Source organism: Pongo pygmaeus, chromosome 8, assembly GCF_028885625.2.
Source record: "Pongo pygmaeus isolate AG05252 chromosome 8, NHGRI_mPonPyg2-v2.0_pri, whole genome shotgun sequence".
Classification (NCBI taxonomy): domain Eukaryota; kingdom Metazoa; phylum Chordata; class Mammalia; order Primates; family Hominidae; genus Pongo; species Pongo pygmaeus.
In genome coordinates, this window is record NC_072381.2 from 99833797 (window position 1) to 99857158 (window position 23362).

Below are 23362 nucleotides of genomic sequence, written 5' to 3' on the forward strand. Positions count from 1 at the left end.
AGCTGAGCTCATATAAAGAAATCAGTGAGGAGCTGAGAAAATATAGGCAATGGCTGCTCAATAAGAACTATAAGTTCCGAATACCACATATAGTTAGACACCAGTGTGCAAGTTGATGCAACTAGAAAGAAATAGATGACTTTTTAAAATACCTGGCCACAGGTCTTTGAGAACTCAAGAAAATAACCGTAGACACAAGAGTCAAAAATCTTCTCAGGTTGAAGATTAGGACATAGGTAATCTTCCTAATGCCTCCAACAGGCAAGGAAATATGCTGTGGCAAAAAGCATTAAGTAGTTCTGATTTTTAAAAAACAAAAACAAAATTTTCTGCTTCTCCTCCCTTCAAAGCTTCAAGGAAATAGAAACAAGGAAACAAAACAAAAACAAAAAAAACCAGGGATGGTAAAGAGAAGCCTTTTGCTTGAATTATCAATTCAAAAAACAGTACTTTTGCCATTTTGTATATATAAACAATCTTGGGACATTTTCCTGAAAACTCGGTGTCCGGTGGCTAAGAGAACTCAATTTCAAGCAATTCTGAAAGGAAAACCGGCATGACACAGAATCTCAAATTCCCAGACAGGAGCCGTGTGGGAAAAATGAGGGAGGACTTTTGTATCTAGAGTTTTAGCAAGTTAAAATGAAGATGACAGGAAAGGCTTATTTATCAACAAAGACAAGAGTTGGGATGCTTCTAAAAAAACTTTGGTAGAGAAAATAGGAATGCTAAATCCTAGGAAGCCTGTAACAATCTACAACTGGTCCAAGTTGAAGACAAAACTGTCCAAACAACATTTAAAGTCTAAAGTATGTTGAAAACTAGTCGAGAAGTTTTTGCTCCTGTAACAATTTACAAAACACGTTCATTTTGGTCTCTTTTGCAGTTTTCTTATTGTATTCATTTTTAATATAAAGAGTTGGATTTTTCTCTTCTATGATGTTCCTCTAGTACAACTGATCATTAATTTTCTATTTTAGCTATTTTTATAAGTATTTGTTAATCAGCACAGTTAACTTGGGGCTAAGCCATATATACACATCCCATACTCATAAATGAAAATTTTTAGGATGTGAATATACAAGATATTATGTAAGCAACTGTCCCCCTACTTGAAAACTTGTTTCCAAATAATTTTTTTAAAAACATCCCTTTCAGTGTAACAGAACATTACCTAGTAAAATATCAATAGATATGACAATTCATTTCTCTTTTCAAGGGAAATCACAAAACAGGTGAACAACCAAGTCAAGGGTGGTTTTTCTATTTGGTAAATACATCCAGAACTCTGTACAGTAAATAAAGTTTGCATGCAGTTTAAGTATCTTTAAATGACATTTTAAGCAAATAAACCTTTTGCTTCATAATTAGTGATGTATAAGAACCCTCCCCCCTTTTTAATAGCCACAGGGATCTCTTTCCCTGTTCCAAAGAGGAATTAATGAAGACCAGGTATGTTCAGAGGCTTCTATTTAAAAACCATCTTCTGGAAGTCCTAGCCAGAGCAATCAGGCAAGAGAAAGAAAGAAAACATATTCAAATAGGAAAAGAATAAATCAAACTATCTCTCTTCACTGATGATATGATTCTACATGTAGAAAACTCTGAAGACTCTTCCAAAAGGGCCCCCGGAAGGGATAAATGACTTCAGTAAAGTTTCAGGATACAAAATAAATGCACAAAAATCAATAACATTTTTATATATCAATGTTCAAGCTGAGACCCAAATCAAGAATGCAATCCCATTTACAGTAGCCACAAAACATTGAATCCCTAGGAATACATCTAACCAAGGAGGTGAAAGATCTCTTTAAGGAAAACTGCAAAACACTACTGAAAGAAATCATAGATGACACAAACAAATGGAAAAGCATTCCATTCTCATGGATTGGAAGAATCAATACTGTTAAAATGGCCATATTGGGCCAGGCGCAGTGGCTCATGCCCATAATCCCAGCACTTTGGGAGGACAAGCCAGTGGATCACAAGGTAATGAGATCAAGAACATCCTGGCTAACATGGTGAAACCCCATCTCTACTAGAAATACAAAAAATTAGCCAGGCAAGGTGGCGGGCACCTGTAGTCCCAGCTACTTGGGAGGCCGAGGCAGGAGAATGGTATGAACCCAGAAGGTGGAGCTTGCAGTAAGAGGAGATCACACCACTGCACTCCAGCCTGGGTGAGAGAGTGAGACTCTGTCTCAAAAAAAAAAAAAAAAAAAAAAAAAAAAAAAAAAAAAAAAAAGGCCATGCTGCCCGAAGCAATCTACTGATTCAATGCTATTCCTATCAGACTACCAGTGTCTCTTCTAAAATTTATATGGAAACAAAAAAGCCTGAATAGCCAAAACAAACCTAAGCAAAAAGAACAAAGCTGGAGTCATCATGCTACCAGACTTCAAACTATGCTATAAGGCTACAGTAACCAAAATAGCATGGTACTGGTACAAAAACAGACACACAGACCAATGAAACAGAATAGAGAACCCAGAAATAAAGCGGCATACCTACAGCCATCTAATCTTAAACAATGCTGACAAAAAACAGGCAATGGGAAAAGACTCCCTATTCAATAAATGATGCTGGGATGGCAGGCTAGCCATATGCAGAATGAAACTGGACCCCATCCTTTTACCATATACAAATATGCACTCAAGATGGATTAAAGTTTTAAATGTAAGACATCAAACTATAAGAATTGCAAAAGAAATACCTAGGAAACACCATTCTGGGCATTGGCCTTGGGAAAGAATTCATGACTAAGTCCTCAAAAGCAATCACAATGAAAAAAAATTGATATGTTAATTAAAATTGATAATTTAGTTACAAATTAAACTAAAGAGCTTCTGCATAGCAAAAGTAACTATTAACAAAGTAAACAGACAACCTACAGAATGGGAGGAAATATTTGCAAACTATGCATCTGACAAAGGTCTAATATCCTATAAGGTAATTAAACAATTGAACAAACAAAAAACAAATAATGCCATTAAAAAGTAAAAGACATGAACAGACACTGCTCAGAAGACATACAAGTGGCCAATAAACATGAAAAAATGCTTCACATCACTAACCATCAGAGAAATGCAAATCAAAACCAAAACGGGATACCATCTCACATCAGTCAGAATGGCTATGATTAAGAAGTCAAAAAACAATGGATGATGGCAAGGCTGTGGAGAAAAGGTAACACTTATAGGCTCTTGGTGGGAATGTAAATTAGTTCAGCTACTGTGGAAAGCAGTTTGGAGGTTTCTCAAAGAACTTAAAACAGAACTACAATTTGATCCAGCAATCCCATTACTGGATATATTTCCAAAAGAAAATAAAACATTCTACTAAAAAGACATATGCACTTGTATATTCATTACAACACTGTTCACAATGGCAAAGGATTGGAATCATCCCAAATGCCCATCCACAGTGGACTGGATAAAGAAAAGGTGGTACAAATACACCAGGAAACCCTATGCAGCCATAAAAAAGAATGAAATCTTGTCCTTTGTAGCAACATAGATGCAGCTGGAGTGAATTAACGCAGGAACAGAAAACCAAATATTGTATGCTCTCACTTACAAGGAGGAGTTAAACATCAGTACTCATGGACATAAAGATGGCAACAATAGACACTGGATACTACTAGATAGGGGCTGAAGGGGAGGAAGGGTTGAAAAACTACCGGTTGGATACTGTGCTCTCTACTCGGGTGATGGAAATATTTGTACCCTAAACCTCAGCATCACACGATATACCCATGTAACAATCCTGCAAACAATAACAAAAAAGGTAATCCATGTGTGAGATGTGTGAAAGCTGAAGTGATGAAATACAGCAGCAAGTGGGGATGTACACCAGGGTCCAAGCTTGATGATAAACAGGGATTCAGAAGGCTGCCCCCAAGTACTCAAATGCTCAGGACTTCAAGTGCAATTAATTGGAGGGGACTTTAGCAAAGTCACTGCCACTTGCCTTAAAGTCATCCTGCTTCTTACTAGGTCTGTCTGGGTGGGAATGTAACTTCTTTGGACCTCAATTTTCTTATCTATTGATCAAAGAGATTGGACTAGGTGATTTCCATCACTTCTTCCCACTCTTTGACTTCTTTATAACTTAGTTTGTCTGTTTTGCTATTTTCAGGGCATGACCATAATAACATCCCTGACTTCTGTGCTGCACAATGACAAAGAATTCCCCAACCCAGAGATGTTTGACCCTGGCCACTTTCTGGATAAGAGTGGCAACTTTAAGAAAAGTGACTACTTCATGCCTTTCTCAGCAGGTAACAGATATTCATTTCCATCTGTCCTTCAGGGGACATGATACCTTTTTGGGATCAGTTGACTCTTACATGATGCCACCTCTGAGGTTTCGCTGAACTGCTTTGCAGATCATTAGCACCATTCCTATGACCATGAGATTTCCCTTCTGATGAACATCCCCATTATTGGGCCAGGTTAGTGGGGCTTTGATCCAGTTTTTCAAACTGGAAAAGCTAGAGTGTAGGTTAATTTAATTCTGCCTCTAGATACATCACTGAGCTACCCAAGAAGTCCTCTTAATGGGTGAAACTTATTTAGACATTTCTCATCTGCCATGAGAAAGGTATCTAATTCCACAACTTTGAATATCTTCCCTGTGGTGTCCCTAGCTCCCGAGACTGAGCTCTGGAGATACAAGTATCTGAGAGCAGAGAATGGGCTCTTAAGAGGCTCACTCCTGATTTAGAGAAGTAGACAAGTAAACAGATCATTGTAATCTAGTAGGAGGAAGGCTGCCAGAGGGGAAAGTGCAGGATGTTGGGGAGCTCAGCCAGGGGATCTGCCTGCTTCCTGCTCATTCATAGGCCATACCTCTTCCAAGAGGAAGGAAACTTAAGCTGCCTCATTGCAGCAGGAAACAGGACAAGAAGAGAAGGCAAGGCACTTTTACAGAGGTAATGGACCATAGTAGCAGGACATTTTCTGTAGATCTAGGGGGTCAGAACTTACCAACAAATTTCAGGGTCAGGAAAACCCTGGGAATATGGAAGGATAGTCTGCAATAATTCCAGAGCACCTTGATCTCCCTCCATTCATGATCATACATCTTGGATATTCAATCTCTACAGCTAAAGTGTGTGGTGAGTCTGTGGACATAGAGTTCCCTTCATTTTTTCCTCTGGCTTTTGATCCCTGCTTTGGATCTGGCACTGTATACACTGAGATGTCAAGAACTAAGACCTTCTTTTAAGGATTTCATGTTTTAGCAAGATAGAAAAGTAAATACACAGAGAATAGAATTCCAGGTGATCTATGCTCCAGTGGAAGCATGAATATGATGAGGAAACCTAGAGAGGGTGAGTTTCTATTGACTAGGGATCACAGAAATTATAAAGAGGAAATGACATGGGGCATAACTTCTGAAGGAAGCATAAGAGTAGAGCTTTTTAGGCAGATGGGACAGCAAGAGATAAAGCTTGAAACTTTGTGGTGTGTTGGAAATTGATGAAGAATGGATATGCCTAGAGCTGAGAGTGGAGGAGATGAAGAATGGAAGGAGTGATATAGAACATCAGACTGGGAACAGAATGTGAAGAGTCAGGTCAAGCCATTTGGCCTTTATCCCATAGGACAGATGGGTGTTGTTTAAAGTTGTAAAATGAAAGACTGACATGTTTAGACATGTAATTTTGAAAGTACACTAGGAAAAAAAATCTTTGGCTAAATATTGTGCCAGAAGTACAAAGGGGAACGTACTATATGAGCCTTCTCCTTTCAGCCCATCTTCCCTGTGAGTGCATTTCTAGAAAAAGACTGATGGAAACTTGTAGTGTCAAAAGAGCAGTTATAACATGGGAATACTTAGTGAAGTGCATGGCATAGAGCTGATGCTCCATAAATATTTGCTGAGTGAAGGGTGCCTAGTAAAATAAGATATTAAGTAGGTAGGAAGTGTATTCATTTTTCTGTTTTTCTGTGTATCCAACCATCCTTCCAGTCATTCTGCCTTTGATCCATCCATCTGTTTAATCATTTATCAAATAGTTACTGCATACTTTTTGTGACCCTTCATGACCTAATGTTCAAGGAACAAATCCCCTATGTTTCTTATTTTCAGGAAAATGGATGTGTGTGGGAGAGGGCCTGGCCCGCATGGAGCTGTTTTTATTCCTGACCACCATTTTGCAGAACTTTAACCTGAAATCTCAGGTTGACCCAAAGGATATTGACATCACCCCCATTGCCAATGCATTTGGTCGTGTGCCACCCTTGTACCAGCTCTGCTTCATTCCTGTCTGAAGAAGGGCAGATGGTTTGGCTGTTCCTGTGCTGTCACCTGCAATTCTCCCTTATCAGGGCCATTGGCCTCTCCCTTCTCTCTATGAGGGATATTTTCTCTGACTTGTCAACCCACATCTTCCCATTCCCTCAAGATCCAATGAACATCCAACCTCCATTAAAGAGAGTTTCTTGGGTCACTCCATAAATATATCTGCTATTCTCCATACTCTGTATCACTTGTATTGACCACCACATATGCCAATACCTATCTACTGCTGAGTTGTCAGTATGTTATCACTATAAAACAAAGAAAACTGATTAATAAATGACAATTCAGAGCCATTTATTCTCTGCATGCTCTAGATAAAAATGATTATTATTTATTGGGTCAGTTCTTAGATTTCTTTCTTTTGAGTAAAATGGAAGTAAGAAATGAAAGAAAATAGAATGTGAAGAGGCTGTGCTGGCCCTCATAATGTTAAGCACAAAAAGGGAGAAAGGTAAGAGGGTAGGAAAGCTGTTTTAGCGAAATGCCACCTAGAGTTACTGGAGGTCTGAATTTGGAACAAAAAAACTATGTCCAGGAGCAGCTGTAACCTGTAGGGAAATACTGGAACAATCAGCCATAAGAGGAATGAACATTAAGTGTTTGAATTCGTGCTCTACTTTTGTGTTACTGTAAACACAAGATCAAGATTTGGATAATCTTTTTCCTTTGCATTTCCAACTTAGATCATGTCTAAATATGTGCTTTCATATGGCTAATCATGTGTTAATGACTGTTATTTTTCTCTTCCAAACAAGAGCAAAATCTCCAGAAATCCTCACCAGGTTTTATTTTTTTCTATTTTGCACTGCATACTTTTATTTTACTGAACATAAATGCAATGGTAATTAGATGCTATGATCCTGAAATTATTAGCCTTATGTCAACTCTAAAGCTTAAACAAATGAACAAATCATACACATCAAATTCTAGTCATATTTTTTTCCTTCCTTCTGTCTTGAAGTGTATGAAATGAAAAGTGACACATTAACCTTTTCCCAGCTCATCTCCAAGAGAAAGTCATTTATACTTATCATGCATTTGTAAGATAACTCATGTGTATAGTTTTATAAACACACATGCACATATGTCTGCATAGGTGTATATTTACATATAATATATACACATGTATATATGAGATTGATAGTGGTTCTTTAATATAATGGGTTCATATTACACATATTATTATATTATACAACTTGCTCTTTTTTTTAACTTTTATTTTAGGAGGTACACATGCAGGTTTGTTATATAGGTAAACTCATGTCACAGGGGTTTTTTGTACAGATTATGTCATCACCCAGGTACTAAGCCTAGTACTCAATAGTTATTTTTTTCTGCTCCTCTCCCTCCTCCCACCCTCCACCCTCATGCTGTCCCTAGTGTCTGTTGTTCCCTTCTTTTCACTCATGAGTTCTCATCATTTAGCTCCCACTTATAAGTGAGAACGTGTGGTATTTAGTTTTCTGTTTCTGTTAGTTTGCTAATGATAATGGCCTCCAGATCCATCAATTTTCCTGCAAAAGACGTGTTTTGTACTAAACAATATGCCAGGAAAACTTCCAAGGTAGTAGAAACCTGACAAGTCATTTCATTGGGCAGATTACAGAAGAAAGTATGAAAATGGCTATTAAAAGTATTAAAATAGCTTAAAAATAAAAAGTATACATTAAAGCTACATTACTTGTAGTATTAGCAATAAAACAGATGTTTCCTTATTGAAGTAATAGATAATATAAGCAACATTTTCACCAACACTACTATCCCATGACTGTGTTGAGCTTAAAGCAGGAAGTGAGCAGTGGTTGTATTAGCAATGTTGCCCAAAGTTACCCTCCAGGTGGACTAAAGATTCTCTAAGTTAAGTGAAAATCATAGGCATTAATAGTGATAAGAGTCTTATGATATGGAGTCTTTTTCTAGTGTTGCGGGAAATGCTGTCAATAGCATGAAGCCATGAAGCCATCAACTTCTTATCCTGGTTTGCAGTTTGAATGTCTCTGGTTATGGGCATTGGGAGGTTCGTAAATTTTCTGTGTGCTCCACACATCAGGAATGAGACTCATCCCTTAAAATTAATCTAGTTTCAGATTATAGGGCTTCAGGAACAGATCAGTTCCCAGTTTTACTAATTTCATAGAAGAAAATGGGATTAGAGAAATCTAGAAGAATTCAGGATCTAGTCTAGTCTGTAGATAGATAACAAGAACTAGAAAACAATGCACAGGGCTACAATACAGTAACAGATGTAACTTTTCTCTACAAACATAGTTTTTCTCTCTACATTGATCACAGAGGAATCTCAGATTTATTGTTTATTTCTTTTTTTTAACTTTTAGGTTCAAGGTACATGTGCAGGTTTGGTATGCAGGTTAATTTCATGTCACAGGAGTTTAGTATACAGATTATTATTTCATCACCCAGGTAATAAGCATAGTACTTGATAGGCAGTTTTTCGATTTTCACCCTCCACCATCAAGTAGGCCCCAGGGTCTGTTGTTCCCTTCTTTGTGCCCATGTGTTCTCAGTGTTTAGCTCCCACTTATAAGTGAGAACATGCACTACTTGGTTTTCTGTTCCTGTGTTAGTTCTCTTAGAATGATGGCCTCCAGCTCCATCCATGTTCCTACAAAGGATGTGATCTTATTCTTTTTTATGGCTGTGTAGTATTCCTCAGTGTATATGTACACATTTTCTTTATCCAGTATACCATTGATGGGCATTTAAGTTGATTCCATGTTCTTGCTATTGTGAATAGTGCTGCAATGAACATGTGCATGCATACATATGTCTTTATGGTAGAACAATTTATATTCCTTTGGGTAGTATATACCCAGTAATGGGATTGCTGAGTTGAGTGGTAATTGTGTTTTAAGTTCTTTGATAAATCACCAAAGTGCTTTCCAAAGTGGCTGAACTAATTTACATTCCCACCAGGAGTCTATAAGCATTCCTTTTTCTCTGCAGCCTTGCTAGCATTTGTTATTTTTTGAGTTTTTATTATGATAGCCACTCTGACTGGTATGAGATGGTATGTCACTGTGGTTTTGATTGGCACTTCTCTAATGGTTAGTGATGTTGGGCATTTTTAAGTGTTCATTGGCTGTATGTATGACTTCTTTTTAAAAGTGTCTGTTCATGTTCTTTGCCCACTTTTTAATGGGATTGTTAATTTTTTGCTTTTTAATTTGTTTAAATTCCTCATGGATTCTGGATATTAGACCTTTGTTGGATGCATAGTTTGCAAATATTTTCTCCCATTCTGTAGGTTGTCTCTTTGTTGGTAGTTTCTTTTGCTGTGGAGAAGCTCTTCAGTTTATTTAGGTCTCATTTGTCAATGTTTGCATTTGTTGCAATCACTTTTGGCATCTTTATCATGAAATCTTTGCCAGGCCTTATGTCCAGAATGGTATTTCCTAGATTATCCTCTGAGGTGTTTACAGTTTTAGGTTTTATATATAAGTCTTTAATTCATCTTGACTTTTGTATATGGTGTAAGGAAGGGATCCACTTTCAGTCACCTGCACATGGCTTGCCAATTATTTCAGCACCATGTATTGAAGAGGGAGTCCTTTTCCCATTGCTTGTTTTTGTTGAATTTGTTGAAGATCAGATGGATGTAGGTGTGTAGCATTATTTATGGGCTCTGTATGTTGTTCCATTGGTCTGTGTGTCTGTTTTTGTACCAGTACCATGCTGTTTTGGTTATTGTAGCCTTATGGTATAGTTTGAAGTCCGGTAATGTGATGCCTTCATCTTTGTTCTTTTTGCTTAGGATTGCCTTGGCTATTCAGGCTCTTTTTTGGTTTCATATAAATTTAACATAGTTTTTTCTAATTCTCAGAAGAATGTCATTGATAGTTTGATAGAAATAGCATTGAATCTGTAAATTGTGTTGAGTAGTATGGCTATTTTAATAACATTGATTCTTCCAATCCATTAGTATGGAATGTTTTTCCATTTGCTTCTGTCATCTCTGATTTATTTCATCAATGTTTTGTGGTTTTCTTTGTAGAGCTCTTTCACTTCCTTGGTTAGCTGTATTCCTAGGTATTTTATTCTTTTTGTGGCTGTTGTGAATGGGATTGTGTTCTTGATTTGGCTCTCAGCTTGGATGTTGTTGGTATATAGAAATGCTATGAATTTTTGTACATAAATCTTATTTCCCAACACTTTGCTGAAATTGTTTATCAGATCAAGGAGCTTTTGAGTACAGACTTTGGGTTTTCTAGGCCTAGAATCATATCATCTGCAGTGATAGATTGACTTCCTGTCTTCCAATTTGGGTGAGTTTTATTTCTTTCTCTTGCCTGATTGCTCTGGCTAGGACTTCCAATACCATGTTTAATAGGAGTGGTAAGAGAGGGCAACTTTGCCTTGGTCCCGTTTTTAAGGGAAATACTTCTAGCTTTTGCTCATTCAGTATATGTGGCTGTGGGTTTGTCATTGACCACTCTTATTCTTTTCTTTCTTTATTCCTCCTTTGTCTTTCTCTCTTTCTTTTTAAATTATTATTGTTTATTGGATAAGATGGCTCTTACTATTTTGACATACGTTTCTTAAAAGCCTGCTTTGTTGAGGGTTTTTTAACATGAAGGGATGTAGGATTTTATCAAAGGCCTTTTCTGCATATATTGAGACAATCACATAGTTTTTGTTTTTAGTTCCGTTTATGTGATGAATCACGTTTACTGATTTGTGTACATTAAACCAATCTTACATACCAGAGATAAAGCCTAATTGACTGTAGTGGATTAGCTGTTTAATGTGCTGCTGGATTCAGTTTGTTGGAATTTTGGTGAGGATTTTAGCATCAATGTTCATCAAGGATACTGACCTGAAGTTTTTTTTTTTTTTTTTTTTGGTGTGTGTGTGTCTGCCAAGTTTTGATATTGGGATAATGTTGGCCTTAAAGAATGGATTACTGAGGTATCCCTCCTCCTCATTTTTTGGGAATCATTTCCATAGTTATAGTTCCTGTTCTTTTATGCATCTGGTTGAATTCAGCTATTGATCCATCTGGTCCTGGGCTTTTTTTTTTTTTTTTCCTGGTTGGTAGGCTTTGTATTGCTAATTCAATTTTGGAACTCATTATTGGTTTGTTCAAGGATTTGATTTCTTCCTGGTTCAATCTTGGGAGGTTGTATGTTTCCAAAAATTTGCCTATTTCTTCTGGGTTTCCTAGCTTGTGTGCATAGAGTGTTGATGGTAGTCTCTGATGACTTTTGTATTCTTGTGGATTTGGTGGTAATGTCCCCTTTTTCACTTCTTGTGTTTATTTGGATGTTGTCTTTTTATTAGTGTAGATAGCAGTCTATTGATCTTATTTATTCTTTCAAAAAACAAACTGGATTCATTGGTCTTTTATATGGTTTTTCATGTCTTGACTTCCTTCAGTTCAGCTCTGATTTTGGTTATTTCTTGTCTTCTGCTAGCTTTGGGGTTGGTTTGCTCATTGTTTTACTGGTTCCTCTAGTTGTGATGTTAGGTTTTAATTTGAGATCTTTCTAATTTTGTTTTGATTTCCAACTTTTATTTTAAATTCAGGGGTACTTGTGCAGGATATGAAGCTTTGTCACATACTTAAATGTCTGCCATGGTGGAGTAGCTGCACAGATCATTCCATTGCCTAGGTTTAAGCCCAACATCCATTAGCTGTTCTTCCTGATGCCTTCCCTCCTCCCACTTCCAACCCTCTGACGGGTCCCAGTGTGTGTTTTTCCCTTCATGTGTCCAGGTATTCTCATCATTCAGCTCTGCCTTATAAGTGAGAACACGAGGTATTTGATTTTCTGTTCCTGTGCTAGTTTGCTGAAGATAATGGCTTCCAGTTCCATCCATGTCCCTGCAAAGGACATAATCTTGTTCCTTTTTATGGCTGCATAGTATTCCATGGTGTATATGTACCATATTTTCTTTATCCAGGCTATCATTGATGGACATTTAGGTTGATTCCATGTATTTGCTACTGTGAATAGTGCTGCAATAAACATACACGTGCATGTATCTTTTATTTATTTATTTATTTTTGAGATGGACTGTCACTCTGTTGCCCAGCTGGAGTGCAGTGGCATGATCTCAGCTCACTGCAACCTCCACCTCACGGGTTCAAGCGATTCTTCTGCCCTAGCCTCCTGAGTAGCTGGTATTACAGGCATGCATAACAATACCTGGCTAATTTGTCTGTTTTTAGTAGAGACAGAGTTTCACCATGTTGGCCAGGCTAGTCTCAAATTTCCGACCTCAGGTGATCCACCCACCTCCCGAAGTGTTGGAATTACAGGCATGAGCCACCACACCTGGCTGCATGTATCTCTATAATAGAATAATTTATATATTTTTGGGTATATACTCAGTAATGAGATTGCTGGGTCAAATGGCATTTCTGCCTCTAGGTCTTTGAGGAATCACCACACTGTTTTCTACAATGGTTGAACTACTTTACACTCCCACCAATGGTGTAAAAATTTCCTTTTCCTCCACAATATTGCTAGCATCTGTTTTTTGACTTTTTAATAGTAACCCTGCTGACTAGGAGATCCTTTTAACTTTTTGATGTGGGCATTTAGCACTAAATGTTTCCCTCTTAACACTGCTTTAGCTGTGTCCCAGAGATTCTGGTATGCTTTCTTTTGTTTTCATTAATTTCAAAGAGCTTCTTGGTTTCTGCCTTAATTTCATTGTTTACCCAAAATTCATTCAGGAGCATGTTGTTTAATTTCCATGTAATTGTATGGTTTTGAGTGGTATTCTTAGTATTGATTTATATTTTTATTGCACTGTGGTTCAGGAGTGTGGTTGGTATGATTTTGATTTTTTTGAATTTGCTGAGAATTGTTTCATGGTCAGTTGTGTGGTCTATTTTACTGTATGTGCCATGTGACAATAAGAATATATATTCTGTTGTTTTGGGGTGGAGCATTCTGTAGATGTCTACTAGGCCCATTTGGTCACGTGTCAAGTTCTGGTTCCAAACATCTTTGTTAGTTTCTGCCTTGATGATCTGTCTAATGCTGTCAGTGGGGTGTTGAAGTTTCCCACTATTATTGTGTAGTTATCTGAGTCTCTCTGCAGGTCTCTGAGAACTTGCTTTATGAACTAGGTGCTTCTGTATTTGGTGCATAAATATTTAGGATAGTCTGGTCTTCTTGCTGAAGTGAACCCTTTACTATTATATAATGCCTTTTGTGTGTTTTTTTGATCTTTGTTGGGTTGAAGGCTGTTTTGTCTGTAATTGGAATAGCATCTTCTGCTATTTTTTGTGTTTTTTTGATCTTTGTTGGGTTGAAGGCTGTTTTGTCTGTAATTGGAATAGCATCTCCTGCTTTTTTGTGTGTGTTTTCCATTTACCTAGTAGATTTTTCTCTGCAAATTTACTTTTTGCCTATGGGTGTCATTGCATGTGAGGTGGAGCTCTTGAAGACAGCATATAGTTGAGTCTTTTTTATCCAACTTGCCACTCTATGCCTTTCAACTGTGGCATTTAGCCCATTTACAGTCAAGGTTAATATTGACATGTACAGGTTTGATCCCGTCATCATATTGTTAACTGCTTGTTATACAGCCTTTTGTGTGTGTGTGTGTGTGTGTGTGTGTGATTGCTTTATAGTGTCACTGATCTGTGTACTTAAGTGTGTTTTTGTGGTGGCCAGTAATGACCTTTTCTTTCCATATTTAGCACTCCTTTCAAGACCTCTTGTAGGATAGGTCTTGTAATAAATTCTCTTAGCATTTGCTTGTCTTTTTGAAAAGGATCTTATTTTTTCTTCACGTGTAAAGCTTAGTTTGGCTGGATATGAAATTCTTGGTTGGAATTTCTTTTCTTTAAGAATGCTGAATATGAGCCCCCAATCTGGCTTGTAAAGTTTCTGCTAAAAAGTCTACCATTAGCCTGATGGGGTTCCCTTTCTAGGTGACCTGCCTTTAATATTTTTTCTTGCATTTCAACCTTGGAGAATCTGTGTGTCTGGGGGATGGTCATCTTGTATGGTATCTCATAGAGGTTCTCTGCATTTTCTGAATTTGAATGTCAGCCTCTGTAGGTGAGGTTGGGGAATTTTCAAGGACAGTATCTTGAAATTTGTTTTCCAAGTTGCTTGCTTTCTCTCCCTCTCTTTCAGAGACACCAATGAGACTTAGATTTCATGTCTGATATGGTTGGGCTATGTCCCCACCCCAAATCTCATCTTGAGTCGTGGGCCCCATAATCCCCATGTATTGTGGGAGGGATCTGGTGAGAGGTAATTGAATCATGTGGGTTGGTTTTTCCCATGCTGTTCTCATGATAGTGCATAAGTCTCATGAGATCTGCTGATTTTATAAAGGACAGTTCCCTTGCATATGCTCTCTTGCCCGTGGCCATGTAAGATGTGCCCTTGCTCCTCCTTCACCTTCTGCCAAGGTTGTGTGGCCTCCTCAGCCATATGGAACGGTGAGTCCATTAAACCTCTTTTTCTTTATAAATTACCCAGTCTTGGTATTTCTTCAAAGCAGTATGAAAGTTGACTAAGGCAGTAAATTGGTCCTGGAAGTGGAGCACAGCTATTGAGATACCCAAAAATGTGGAATTGACTTTGAAACTGGATAACAGTTTGGAGGGCTCAGAAGAAAATAGGAAAATGTGGGAATATTTTCCTATTCTATAACTCCTAGAGACTTGTTGAATGGCTTTGATAAAAATGCTGATAGAGATATGGACAATAAGGTCCAGGCTGAGGTGGTCTCAGATACAGATGAAGAACTTTTAGGGAACTGGAGTAAAGGTCACTCTTGCTATGCAAAGAGACTGGTGGCATTTTGCCCCTTCCCTAGAGATCTGTGGAACTTTGAACTTGTGAGAGATGTTTTAGGGTATCTGGCAGAAGAAATTCCTAAGTGGTAAAGTGTTCAAGAGGAAGCAAATCATAAAAGTTTGGAAAATTTGCAGCCTGATGATGCAAGAGAAAAGAAAATCCCATTTTCTGGGGAGACATTCAAGCCTGCTGTAGAAATTTGCATAAGTAACAAGGAGCCAAATGTTAATCACCAAGACAATGGGGGCAAATATCTCCAGGGCATGTCAAAGACCTTTGTGGCAGCACCTCCCATAACAGGCCCAGAGGCCTAAGAGAAAAAAATGGTTTCCTGGGCTGGGCCCAGGCTCTCCCTGTTGTGTTCAGTTTAGGGACTTGATGCCCTGCATCCCAGCTGCTCCAGCCATGGCTAAAAGGGGCCAAGGTACAGCTTGGCCTGTAGCTTCAGATGGTGCAAGCCCCAAGCCTTGGCAGCTTCCATGTGGTGTTGAGTCTGTGGGTGCACAGAAGTCAAGAATTGAGGTTTGGAGGCCAGGTGTGGTTGCTCATTCTTGTAATCCCAGTGCTTTGGGAGGATGAGGCAGGCAGATCACCTGAAGTTGGGAGTTTGAGACTAGCCTGGCCAACATGGAAAAACCCCATCTCTACTGAAAATACAAAAAAATTAACTGGGTGTGGTGGTGGGCATCTGTAATCCCAGCTACTCGGGAAGCTGAGGCAGGAGAGTAGCTTGAACCCAGGAAGTGGAGGTTGCAGTGAGCCAAGATTGTGCCACCGCACTCCAGCCTGGGTGACAGAGCAAGACTCCATCTTAAAAAAAAAATTGAGGTTTGGGAACCTCTGCCTAGATTTCAGAGGATGTATGGAAAGTCCTGGATGTCTAGGCAAAAGTTTGCTGCAGGGGTGGAGCCCTAATGGAGAACCTCTGCTAGGGGAGTGCAGAAGGGAAATGTGGGGTGGGAACCCCCACACAAAATCCCCACCAGGGCATTGCTTAATGAAGCTGTGAGAAGAGGGCCACCATCTTCCAGACCCCAGAATGGTAGATCCACCAACAGTTTGGCTTGTACCGTGTGCCTGGAAAAGCCACAGACACTCAACACCAGCCTGTGAAAGCAGCCATGAGTGGGGCTGTACCCTGCAAAGCCACAGGGCTTGAGCTGCCCAAGACCATGGGCACCTATCTCTTGCATCAGTGTGACCTGGATGTGAGTCATGGAGTCAAAGAAGATCATTTTGGAGCTTTAAAATTTGACTGTCCTACTGGATTTCAGACTTGTGTGGAGCCAGTACCTCCTTTGTTTTGGCCAATTTCTCCCACTTGCAATGGGTGTATTTACCCAATGCTTGTATCCCCATTGTATCAAGGAAGTAACTAACTTGCTTTTGATTTTACAGGCTCATAGGCAGAAGGGACTTGCCTTGTCTCAGATGAGATTTTGAACTGTGGACTTTTGGGTTAATGTTGGAATGAGTTAAGACTCTGGGGGACTATTGGGAAGGCATAATTGGTTTTGGAACGTAAGGACATGAGATTTGGGAGGGGCTAGGTGTGGAATAATATGGTTTGGCTCTGTCCTCACACAAATCTCATTTTGAATTGTAGGTCTCATAATACTCACATGTTGTAGGAAGGACCCAGGTGGGAGGTAATTGAATTATGGGGGCAGGTTTTTCCTGTGCGGTTCTTGTGATAGCGAATAAGTCTCATGAGATCTGATGGTTTTATAAAGGGCTGTTCCCCTGCACATGCTCTCTTGCCTGCCACCATGTAAGACATTCCTTTGCTCACCTTCTGTCATGATTGTGAGGCCTCTCTAGGCATGTGGAACTGTGAGTCCATTAAACCCTTTCTTTTTACAAATTACCCAGTCTCAGGTATTTCTTCATAGCAGTATGAAAATGGATAATAATTGCATATTTTTTTTGGAGGTTTTGTTCATTCCTCTTTTATCTTTCTTCTTTATTTTTGTCTGAATAAGTTATTTTGGAGAACTGGTCTTCAAGCTCTGAGATTCTTTCCTCAGCTTGGTTTATTCTGCTGTTAATGCTTATGATTGCAGTATAATATTCTTGCAGTGGTTTTTCAGCTCCATCATGGTAGCTAGTTTGTTTCTTAAGATGGCCATTTCATCTTTTATCTTACAACTCATCTGTTAATTCCCTGTGGTCGTTTGATTTTTCAATTGGTTGCCTTTAAACCTAGGTTCATGGCTTAAAGCTGTTTTGCAAACTGAGATTATCATGCTACTATTAATTTACTTGAGCCTGCCAAGAGGAGACAGTTTTTATGCAATCAAAGTAAAATGGGGAGCTCTAGAAGCCAGGTTTCTACACACGGTTACTTGTTTTTTCTTGTGTTTTTACCTGTAACTTGTTAAATTTCTGCAGAAGTGCAATTCTTAACAGAAGAATGCTGGCCCAGCACTTTGAGATTATAGCCATTACCTACAGAACAGACAAAATTAACTTAACAGTAAACTCCAGGAAGACAGCCTGGGGACCACTTTTCTGAAACTTCCTTCTTGCTCAGATGTGGCTAAAAGGGTTTTGGCACTGACTCCTAGTCACTGATCACTTCCTTCTAATGTGGGACCAGTAAAAATCAAACAGGGAATGCTTCTTCTCAGCACCAAGAGACCTCAGTATTTACCTAAATGAGTTGAAAACTTATTTCTACACAAAAACCTGCAATGGATGATTTTCTTTTTTTAAGTATTTATTGATCATTCTTGGGTGTTTCTCAGAGAGGGGGATATGGCAGGGTCATAAGATAATAGTGGAGAGAAGGTCAGCAGATAAACACATGTGCAAAGGTCTCTGGTTTTCCTAGGCAGAGGTCCCTGCGGCCTTCTGGCCTTCCGCACTGTTTGTGTCCCTGGGTACTTGAGATTAGGGAGTGGTGATGACTCTTAAGGAGCATGCTGCCTTCAAGCATCTTTTTAACAAAGCACATCTTGCACCGCCCTTAATCCATTTAACCCTGAGTTGACACAGCACATGTTTCAGAGAGCACTGGGCTGGGGGCAAGGCCATAGATCAACAGCATCCCAAGGCAGAAGAACTTCTCCTAGTACAGAACGAAATGGAGTCTCCTATGCCTACTTCTTTCTACACAGACACAATAACAATCTGATCTCTCTTTCTTTTCCCCACATTTCCACCTTTTATTTTCAACAAAACCGCCATCGTCATCATGGCCTGTTCTCCATGGTCGCTGTCTCTTCAGAGCTGTTGGTTACACCTCCCAAACGGGGCAGCCGGGCAGAGGTGCTCCTCACTTCCCAGATGGGGCGGCCGGGCAGAGGTGCTCCTCACTTCCCAGACAGGGCAGACGGGCAGAAGCGCTTCTCACATCTCAGACGGGGCGGCCGGGCAGAGGCGCTCCTCACCTCCCAGATGATGCGGCCGGGTAGAGGTGCTCCTCACCTCCCAGACGATGAGCGGCCGGGCAGAGGCGCACCTCACCTCCCAGACGGGGCGGCTGGGCAGAGGTGCTCCTCACTTCCGAGATGGGGTGGCCGGGCAGAGACGCTCCTCGCTTCCCAGACGGGGAGGCCGGGTAGAGGCGCTCCTCACTTCCCAGATGGGGCGGCCGGGCAGAGGCGCTCCTCACTTCCTCCCAGATGGGGTGGTGGCCGGGCAGAGGCGCTCCTCACCTCCCAGATGGGGTGGCCGGGCAGAGGCGCTCCTCACCTCCCAGATGGGGTGGCCGGGCAGAGGCGCTCCTCACTTCCCAGACGGGGTGGCTGGGCAGAGGTGCTCCTCACCTCCCAGATGATGCGCGGCCGGGCAGAGGCGCTCCTCACCTCCCAGACGATGGGCGGCCAGGCAGAGGCGCTCCTCACCTCCCAGATGGGGTGGCCGGGCAGAGGCGCTCCTCACCTCCCAGATGGGGTGGCCAGGCAGAGGCGCTCCTCACTTCCCAGATGGGGTGGCTGGGCAGAGGTGCTCCTCACCTCCCAGATGATGCGCGGCCGGGCAGAGGCGCTCCTCACCTCCCAGACGATGGGCGGCCAGGCAGAGGCGCTCCTCACCTCCCAGATGGGGGCGGCAGGGCAGAGGCGCTCCTCACCTCCCAGACGGGGCAGCCAGGTAGAGGCCCTCCTCACTTCCCAGACGGGGTGGCCAGGCAGAGGCACTCCTCACTTCCTCCCAGACGGGGTGGCAGCCGGGCAGAGGCGCTCCTCACCTCCCAGACGGGGTGGCCAGGGCAGAGGCGCTCCTCACTTCCCAGAAGGGGCGGCCGGGCAGAGGCGCTCCTCACCTCCCAGACGGGGCGGCCAGGCAGAGGCACTCCTCACTTCCCAGAAGGGGCCGCCGGGCAGAGGTGCTCCTCACTTCCTCCCAGATGGGGTGGCGGCTGGGCAGAGGCGCTCCTCACTTCCTCCCAGATGGGGCGGCCTGGCAGAGGCGCTCCTCACTTCCCAGACAGGGCGGCCAGGTAGAGGCGCTCCTCACTTTCCAGATGGTGTGGCTGGGCAGAGGGGCTCCTCACATCCGAGGGGATGGGCGGCCAGGCAGAGGTGCTCCTCACTTCCCAGACGGTGTGGCCGGGCAATGGGGCTCCTCTCATCTCAGACGATGGGTGGCCAGGCAGAGACACTCCTCACTTCCTAGACGGGGTGGAGGCCAGGCAGAGGCTGTGATCTTAGCACTTTGGGAGGCCAAGGCAGGCGGCTGTGGGGTGGAGGTTGCAGCGAGCTGAGATCACGCCACTGCACTCCAGCCTGGGCAACATTGAGCATTGAGTGAACGAGACTCCGTCTGCAATCCCAGCACCTCGGGAGGCCAAGGCAGGCAGATCACTCGAGGTCAGGAGCTGGAGACCAGCCCAGTCAACACGGAGAAACCCCGTCTCCACCAAAAACACAAAAACCAGTCAGGCGTGGTGGCGTGTGCCTGCAATCCCAGGCACTCGGCAGGCCGAGGCAGGAGAATCACAGGAGCCCAAGGCAGGGAGGGTTGCAGCGAGCTGAGACCAGGGCAGTACAGTCCAGCTTCAGCAACAGAGGGAGACCAAAGAAAGAAGGAGAGGGAGACCAAAGAAAGAAGGGAGACCGAGGAGAGGGAGAAGGAGAGGGAGAGGGAGAGGGAGAGGGCACATGGATGATTTTAACAACTTTTTATTTGTCCTTGCCAAATACTGGAAGCAACCAACATGTCTTTCAATAGGTGAATAAACAAACAAAGTGGTAAATCCATGCAATGGAATATTGCTTATTGTTAAAAAGAAATGAGCTGTCAAGCCGTGAAAAGACATGGGGGAAACATATGCATACCAGTAACTAAAATAAACTAACCTGAAAAGGCTATATACTGTTATGATTCTATCTATATGACATTCTAGAAAAGGCAAAACTATGGTGACACTAAAATATTATATTTTTTGCCAAGGACTTAGGGAAAGAGAGGAAAGAATAGGCAGAGCATAGAGGACTTTTAGGGGATTGAAACTATTCTGTATGATACTAATGTGCTGCATACATGTCATACACTATATATGAACCTTATATAAGCTGGACTTTGTTGATGGTGATGTGTCAATATTGGTCTATTGATTGTAGTTATGAAACCTCACTGCTGAGAGTAACTAATTGTGGGGGAGGTTATCTGTGGGTGAGAGGAGGGAGTATGTGGGAACTGTGTACTTTCCACTTAGTTTTGCTGGGAACCCAAAACAATCCTAAAAAATAAATTCTACTAATTAAAAAATCCCCACTGTAATCCACAATTGCAGCCAAGCTGAGGTTTGCATTATTCTGTGACTGTGGAGGGCTTAATGCTGATACTCTCCTGATCATTTTGATTGAGATGTGTGTTTTACAGGATGGGATGTGCAATATCATTAAACTGGGAGTTGAAAAACTGAAATTCTCACACACTTTTGCATTGGTGGCACTTTCTCTCATTGGGTCACCAAATGCTCATTCCTTAAAAATGAATCAAAATTAAAGGCCCCCTCTATCTTTAACTTATCTATGATTCTTTCATTCTATAAAAGGTCCAGGCAGGAGACTTAGTTCATCAAAAGGGAGGAGGGCAAATCAGAGACACTCACCTCTCAAGGAATAAAATAATTGCTGTGAAGAGAGCAATCGAGCTTATTTTATCCAAAATAAGGTTGTGTAGTTGTAGTTCTTCTAGAATTTGTAGGTATGGGAGTTAGGCAGTAACCCTTCACCCTGGGTACAGAATTAACCAAGATCTAGACTCACTCAAGTACTAAAGGTGTATAAAACTATACTCCCTGACCCCCATTTTAGTCGATTGGCACTGTAATTATTAACTAAATTAATATTTACTTTGCAGGTCACTCACTAAGCTGAATCATGAAATATCAAAACACAGTACACAATCAGTCAATGGTAGCAAACCCAGTTGAACTGAATGTTTTATTTGGGAGAAAGGGTGCAAGACTCAGACGTTATGGGTTCCATAGCACCTGTAGACACCATCTACTTGGTCAAGATATTGAATTTCTGAGGCCCAGCTTCCTCATCCCTAAAATAAGAATACTTTTACCTGAGGCAAAAGTAATTGAGAGAATAAAGAGGAGTATGTTGGGTATGAAAATTGTATGTTAATTGTCAGAATCCCTGTAAACATGACTGATAAAACATTGTGTAACTGTATGTTAATTTTTTTAATTTTAATTTTTATGGGTACGTTGTAGGTGCTTGTATTTATGGGGTACATTCGATGTTTTGATACAGGTATCAAATGTAATAATCATATCAGGGTAATTGGAGGCATGTCAAGCATTTATCATTTTTTTGTTGTAGGCACATTCCAATTCGACTCTTTTAGTTATTTTCAAATATACAATAAATTATCATTGATTGTAGTCACCCTATTGTGCTATCAAATACTAGATCTTACTCATTATATATAACTATATTTTTACACTCATTAACCATCCCCACTTTATCCCCCAATTTCTGCTACCCTTCTCAGCCTCTGTCACCATCATTCTACTCTCTATCTCCATGAATTCAATTGTTTTAACTTTTAGCTCCCACATATGAGTGAACATGTATTTGTCTTTCTTTTAACATAATATTTCATTTAACATAATATCTTCCAGTTATATCCATGCTGTTGCAAATGACAGGATGTCATTCTTTTTTATGGCTGAACAATATTCTATTGTATAAATGTACCACATTCTTTTTATCCATTTATCTGTTGAATACACTCCAAATCTTGGCTATTATGAATAATGCTGCAATAAACATGGGAGCACAGGTGTCTCTTCAATATACTGATTTTCTTTCTTTTGAGTATATATCTAGCAGTGGGATTGCTGGATAATATGGTAGTTCTATTTTTGGTTTTTGAGGAACCTCCATACTAGGTTGCTAAAATGTTTTCCATAGAGATTGTACTAATTTACATGCCCACCAACAATGTGCAAGGGTTCTCTTTATCCACATCCTTGCCAGCATCAATTGTTGCCTATCTTTTGGATAAAAGCCATTTTAAGTGGGTTGAGCGATATCTCATTGTAGTTTTGATTTGCGTTTCTGTGATGATTAATGATGTTGATTATGTTTCATATATCTGTTTTCCATTTGTATGTCTTCTTTTGAGAAATTTCTCTTCAAATCTTTGGCCCATTTAAAAATATAATTATTAGATTTTTTCATATTCAGTTGTCTGAGCTCCTTACATGTTCTGGTTATTAATCCTTTGTTAGATGGATAGTGTGTAAATATTTTCTCCAATTCTGTGGATTGTTGCTTTAATTCATGGAACGTTTGCTTCACAGAATCTTTTTAAACTTGATATGATCCCATTTGTCCATTTTTGCTTTGATTGTCTGTTCTTTAGAGGTATTACTCAAGAATTCTTTGCCAAGACCAATGTCCTGGAGAGTTTCCCAGATACTTTCTTTTAGTAGTTTCATAGTTTGAAGTCTTAGATTTAAGTCTTCAATTTATTTTAATTTAATTTTTGTATATGTTGAGAGATAGGGGTCTAGTTTCATTTTTCTGTGTATAGATGCCCAGTTTTCCCAGCACCATTTATTGAAGAAAATATCTTTCCCCCAGTGTATGTTTTTGACAATTTGTGATAAATGAGTTCATTGTAGGTGTGTGGATTTATCTCTGGGTTCTCCATTCTGTTCCATTGGTCTATGTATATGTTTTAATGCCAGTATCATGCTGTTCTGATTACTATAGCTCTGTAGTATAACTTGAAGTCAGGTAATGTGATTCCTTCAGTTTTGTTCTTTTTGCTTTGGATAGCTTTGGCTATTC

The 23362-nt window shown here is 40.6% G+C and overlaps 1 protein-coding gene across 1 annotated transcript in view; it reads left to right on the forward strand.

Annotated features, from left to right (window-relative positions):
- Positions 1 to 4177: 4177 nt before the first annotated feature.
- The window catches only part of LOC129006337 (cytochrome P450 2C19), a 134364-nt gene continuing 115179 nt past the window's right edge, over positions 4178 to 23362 (forward strand). The window contains exon 1 of the mRNA XM_063670003.1: positions 4178 to 4279. Within this exon, the coding sequence (XP_063526073.1) occupies positions 4178 to 4279 (102 nt within the window). The remainder of the gene's footprint in view (positions 4280 to 23362) is intronic.